Source organism: Silene latifolia, chromosome 6 (assembly GCF_048544455.1).
Source record: "Silene latifolia isolate original U9 population chromosome 6, ASM4854445v1, whole genome shotgun sequence".
Taxonomy (NCBI): domain Eukaryota; kingdom Viridiplantae; phylum Streptophyta; class Magnoliopsida; order Caryophyllales; family Caryophyllaceae; genus Silene; species Silene latifolia.
In genome coordinates this window covers 9,897,221-9,903,281 of record NC_133531.1, presented here as the reverse complement: position 1 = coordinate 9,903,281, position 6,061 = coordinate 9,897,221, and the positions used below count along the sequence as shown (strand labels likewise).

At 36.9% G+C, this 6,061-nt stretch overlaps 2 protein-coding genes across 2 annotated transcripts; both read right to left on the bottom strand.

The window, feature by feature from the left end:
• On the bottom strand, positions 1-1,617 carry LOC141658566 (glucan endo-1,3-beta-glucosidase-like). Its single transcript, XM_074465495.1, has 2 exons — positions 1,488-1,617; positions 1-1,026 (listed from the first exon to the last, which is right to left on the bottom strand). Exons 1-2 carry the CDS (start codon positions 1,564-1,566, stop codon positions 80-82), a joined length of 1,026 nt encoding a protein of 341 aa, XP_074321596.1. The 5' UTR covers positions 1,567-1,617; the 3' UTR covers positions 1-79.
• Positions 1,618-2,551: 934 nt separating this feature from the next.
• Positions 2,552-4,949, bottom strand: LOC141586277 (uncharacterized). Its single transcript, XM_074407451.1, has 4 exons — positions 4,741-4,949; positions 4,553-4,640; positions 3,623-3,775; positions 2,552-2,871 (listed from the first exon to the last, which is right to left on the bottom strand). Exons 1-4 carry the CDS (start codon positions 4,871-4,873, stop codon positions 2,838-2,840), a joined length of 408 nt encoding a protein of 135 aa, XP_074263552.1. The 5' UTR covers positions 4,874-4,949; the 3' UTR covers positions 2,552-2,837.
• Positions 4,950-6,061: the final 1,112 nt, after the last annotated feature.

Genomic DNA, 6,061 nt, shown 5'->3' with positions numbered 1-6,061 from the left:
TTTTTGAAAAAACAAATCGTCTTTATTGAAATTTTGTTATATCACGCCGAATTAAAGGCGAACGCATGCATTGTCATCATTAATCGAAAAGCATTTCATAAACTTGGGTCTCATTTGCATAATGAAGTCCCCAATGTTGTCCGATCCCTTGCGATCTTTTATTTTCATTAAACATCGAAAATATAAAGACATCCAAAAAATCGTCAATTCTCCTTGGTGTGCCGATATTCTTCATTGCATCGACAAGTCCTTGATTAAACTTGTACGCGTTTTCTATGCTTGTATGAGGCTCATTGCCAGCACTAGGCCATCCTGTCTCGGACACAACCAATGTTATATTAGACCCACCGTTTTTTTCAATCGCGACATAAAATGTATCGACCATGGCTTCAAATAGACTTTTATACTCGTATTTCCCATCAATTACTACGGCTTGATTCGTATCAAAAATAGCATAATTTAAGGGTATTTTACCCAAGTTCGAAATATAAGTCCCATACGCGTCCACATTGATCATAAGCGGGTTGTTAGTACCTCGAAGCCATACAATGATCGCGTTCATGAAACCCTTTGATTCGTTGGTGAAGTCCCCGGTTGAAGGAAGAGAAATGGGCCCGAGAACTTTGGTACTCACGGCCGTTGAGATTTTTATATTGGTTAGAGCGGCCGCATTTAGGCCGCTCAAAATGTTATTCATGGCTACTGGGAGGAGTTCAGCGGTAGGCCCCGGGACCATGTCGTTGCCTACCACTATCCAACCAAAGTTAACTTCCGCGGCATAAGGGGCTATATGGGTTTTTACCCAATCTATGGCCGCGTTCACATCTTTTGCAATGTTGGGTATATCTACGTTTTTCACTCCAACCGTCACCTTAAGTTTTTCGGCCCGTAGGGACTCAAGCATGTCCGGGTGCGGTTCGAGTATTCGTAGGAACGGGATATTCTCTATTTCGTAGAGGGCTACGACGTCGTCTGGGCTTGGAAGATTATTTCCTTGCATTCCATAAACAACACCCATATCTGCACCTGTAATTAGTGGTGGAGCCGCAATTTGAAATTAGAAGGATCATAACATAGATAGAATAATTTTTTTTAAAAAAAAAAAAAAAAAAAAAAAAAAAAAAAAAAAAAAAATCCATGGGCTAGGAGACAATAGTATACCGATCGCTGAATAATTTGCACTCCCTATAAGTCTATACACGAGTTCTTGTTTCAGGCCGTCTTATATTAAGACGTACCACAACCAATTTAGATAATGTTAAAATAAAAAGGGGATTGTGAGGTCTTAACTTAAGATCGACCGTCCTAAGCAAGAACGACTAAAGTCTATTAACAAAGTGCGGACTTAAATGTATAACCAAAACAACATACAGTAGTTCAATTTAATCAATACAGTTGGTCTTACTTAAGAGTTAAGACCGTTTTAACTTAAAAACTCTCAGAACCTTGACGTTTAAGTTAAGACGGTCTAAAATGTAGTGACTCACCTACAAAATGCAGATGTATATTGAATGCGATAAGAGCCAGTTGCATGAAAACAGTCATGTTCCGAAAGATGAACTTCATTTTTCGGCGGCCTCGGAATTTCAGGGCCGGCGTTTCTATTCGAACTGATGGTGTTCTATGATGAATAAGGGAATGAATGTTTTTATACTAACACATTGGATTTCAAATACTCCGTAAGAATTATGGCAATTAATTTGCATATACCATAGTCCATAATGCCATATATACCTTTAGAAATGAGATTATTTTGTACCAAAAAAAGCTAAAAAATCTTCACCAAAAAAAAAAAAAAAAAAAAAAAAAAAAAAAAAAAGCTAAAAAGAGATTATTTGCGTATTATTGTCATAAACCTTAACAACTACAGTACTTCTGATACGGAGTATATAATTTGCCATATAACTAAGATCGCTCCAAGTTAAATATATTTTTGGTGGTTCTCGTGAAATCAATAAGGAGTAGGACGGTTTTCTAATGTAAGAAGCTAAATAAAGAAAGATTTACAAGAATATGGGAACTGATAATTAATGAAATATTTTTAAAAATCTTTCTTTATTTGGCTTTTTAATGTGTGCCGGGTGAACGTAGCACAAGATATTACAAGGAAACGAAAAATTTGGCACCCGAGATTTGATTAAATAATCAAACTTCGTGTTTTTTTCTCTGTTCTTCGAAACATAAATAAATCACAATATATTTAGGATTAGATTATTTGCCAAATAATTTATGGAATACTTATTTCAAATATCTTGTGATATATGCTACGAGGAACCCGAAAAAAAACACAAATTGCCATATTACCTGTGGAATGGAATAAAAAAAGACCACAAATTGCTGATAGCTTTCACATATCTATGGATTCGTCTTCACTCTTCACATAAAGAAGGCATATATTCAAAATTTGTCGTCGCCACTTTGTCATGAAAGGTTAACTTCGATTAGATCACGGTAGGCAACAACATAGTCTCGGAAGGACCCAGTGGTGAACTTACCCATATGGCCATGAACTACACCTTAAAGGGCATATATGTTCGGAAGAATCGTTGCAACCAAAAACTTTAATTGACGATTGAGAGAAGAGGTATATGTGCGCAGTGCGCCTCTCAATCACACTCAAAGAAGCACAACAAGATACAACTCCAAAATATCCGAGTGAGTGAAAAAGTACAATAATACTGACTGACGAAAAAACAGTTAATTTTCGGACAGCGCATCTTTGTTGGTTATAACCAATGATATGTTACAAGCATTTACATAATAAACTAAATTACTTAGTTCAAGTCAAAGAAATTGCATATTCAAGAACTTCACAAGAAAATCAAAGCAGGCATTCTTTACTCCAAATGTGAGGTCCAATAGATCAGTCCACTGCCAGAAAAAAAGAGACGAGTTAGGAGCGACAGAGCGAGTGGATATAATATTGTCAATCACAGCAAAAACGGGGAAATGGTGCATGAAGTTTGGTAGTTCTCGCTCCACAGAATTAGAAGCGTTCAGGATTTATGTGATCGTGTATTCTTCTCCTAACTATTACCTACAAAATTACCTAATGGATGATTTCAACAAAGTCGCTCCAATTCCCATAATTCTTTTATCAGTAATCACCAATAGACTTATCACAAATTCTCACTTTAGACGGACACTATCCGTCTAAAGATGTAGACGGATAGTGTCCCTCTCACAAAATGAGAGTGGATAGTGCAAGTGGTGGGAAATAGATACCCCCACCTGCCCTCCCATTTGCATTTTCTGAGAGGCTACTATCCGTCTACAGCTTTAGACGAGTTGCTTATCTTATAGAGTATTAGTATTTTTTCCATAGTGTTAATGTAAGACATCCTCTGTGTTTAATCAACTTCAATCATTTACCTCCCACCTCGAGAATAAGTAGTTGACCAGAATTATTTTCTCGACAAAAAGACATTTAACACCTTAATGCAAAACGTTTTGCTTCTCAAGAGAAAGAAAGAAAGACGACATAAACCAGATAAAACCAGTAGGTTACATAAATGATTTGATCCACTTTCAAGAGACCATGTGAAGACACTTATACGAGAAACTACTATTGTACAAACAAACACGCTATGAGAAAAAGGTCGCCATCAGAAGAAATTCCAACCTGATTAGCACAAACACGCACTGCAGGACACCGGCAACTCCAGTCCAAGTTGAAGGACCAGAAGGCACAAGGGCATCTTGTATTAACAACCCAACTGACGCGGCAAGAGAAACAAAGGCGACAACATAAGCTATAAATAGCCACAGCTTCAGTCTGTAAGATCAGCAGCAACAAGCAGATTTCAGCATACTACAGCACAGTATAACAGAAAACTGTCAACTCTGGTATTTTTACAAAATTGTGCTCGATATGAGTCAGAGATCAAGGTAACACGTAGTAGTGGAGTACTATGTAATACTCCCTCTGTCCCGCACGGTCATTTATTGTCCTATTCCAGTCAATTGTTGTCCTTTCTATTTTGAGAATGAACTTGATGAACAATTTGATCATTCACACCCAACTTGGTCCACTTGTCATTTAGTAATTGGCCCCTTTTTTCTTTCCTTGGTCTTTGTGCCAAAACCAAAGGACAACAATTGACCAGGACGGAGGGAGTACAAGCCAAGCTTGAGCTTTCATTTCATGATTTTGTCGGGCTTTCAGCATATCTCGAGCTCAAGCTATATCATACAAGTCGACCTCAAGCTAAGCCAAGCGTTAATCAATGTGTCAATCGGTTACTATGTTACCTAGACACGACACAACACTTCATTTTAGACCAAAAATTGAAAATTTTGCGGAAAATAACTTTATCAAAAACTTGTGGCTGAATCAGAGCAACACAAATTAGCGATACGAAATACACACAACAATTGATCAAATCAAAACCCAAGCAATACTACATCATCAACATCAGAGCTCATTAAGCATTATATGATCAATCAAAACATAATTACACCAAATTAACACCCGATCATAAAACTAAACCCTAAAATCTAGCAAAAAAAATCAAATGAACATCATAATAATTCAGAGTAATTGGACACGAACCTCCATTCACCTTCATCGTAAGGTGAATAATCAATGTCCTCTTTACGAACACAATTGAACATCAACGCAGCTAACGACGCGAAAATCCCTAAAATCACAACAATTGACAAACCCTAGATTTTAAAATTCATCCACAAATCATGATGATCAAGAGGAGAGAGGAGGAGGGGCAAAAATGTAAAAAATACCGGGAAGGTAGTGGAGGAAGGAAATTGTGACGGCACTGCATACGACGGCGTCGACCCAAAACCACCAACCGGCTCCGAATACTGCGCCCGAGATTCCCGGCCCGAATATCGCCAACAATTCGGATATTTCCATTTTTAGTTTTTTCTTTTTTCTTTTTAGTTGTTGTTGTCGACTGAACAAGTCCAACCTGTAAGTTTTTGTGCTGAGTAGTTGTATTTTTTAATTGTTTTTTTGATAAATCTTTTTTTTTTTTTTTTTGTCAATCGAAGCACGAACCTAATCGCACTACAGTAGAAGAGAGGGGACAATAACTCCGTCTTAACCACTAGACTAAGACTGTTGTTTTTTTTTAATATAAATTAAAGACTTTTCGTTTTATTTTGTTCAATTTTCTCTTAATGGTCCGGATTTTAATCCGAGACATACGAAAAGATTCTCAGGATAATTTCATTAAAAACTTATAGATGAACTCATTATTGCCATTTTTAATGAAAAGGGCACACATTAGAAAAACCCTTGTTGTATTAGAGAAAACGGAAGACAGGGAGAGAAGTAATGGAAACTTGGAGAGCATCCATACTCTCTAAAAAGTGGTATTTCACATTGTTTTTGTTGAATATGGAAAACGGAATTTCAAATATATTTTTCGTATCTACGAGTCGAGGTTTCAACGTTTGGAGGAATTAAAACTTGATGAAAATTTCAAAATCCTATTGTCCTAGTTCACAATTAAAACGATCACGAGTAGTAAACCGGTATGTCAATAATAAAAGGCTTAGTTGAATAAAAAAAATTGTGAAAATTTTGGATCTTTGGAGTGCTAGTCATTGATATCGCTTTCGCAGTAGTGTTATTAGAGCCCTAGTCGTTGATAGCCTTTTGACCCACGGCAGTGGCTGGATTAACTAAATATACATCATAAGTCATAACACGATATCCTGTAAAAATTCGAAGTGATAGGAACTAGAGCGCATGTTAGAAGTCCTGTACTCCGTACATCCTTAGGCAGCTTCCAGCATACTTCCGAATAGAAATGGTCCGAGCGCACACCTTGCCCAGTTACAAACTTATAATTATTACAATTGCTACGAGTATTGACCCGATTGTTCAGTCAACTGTAATGACCTGAACCAACAATTGACTGAACAATCTGCTGTCAAAAAAAAAATATTGACTGAACAATCTTGCAATTAGGTCAGTACCCTCTCTTTTTGTGATTAGACCAGTACCAATCTTCAAAAGAAAAGTTGGAACAGAAAAAACAAAGAAACAGACAACAGAAGTTATACAGAAACTGGCACTGAGAAAGCAAGGGAGATA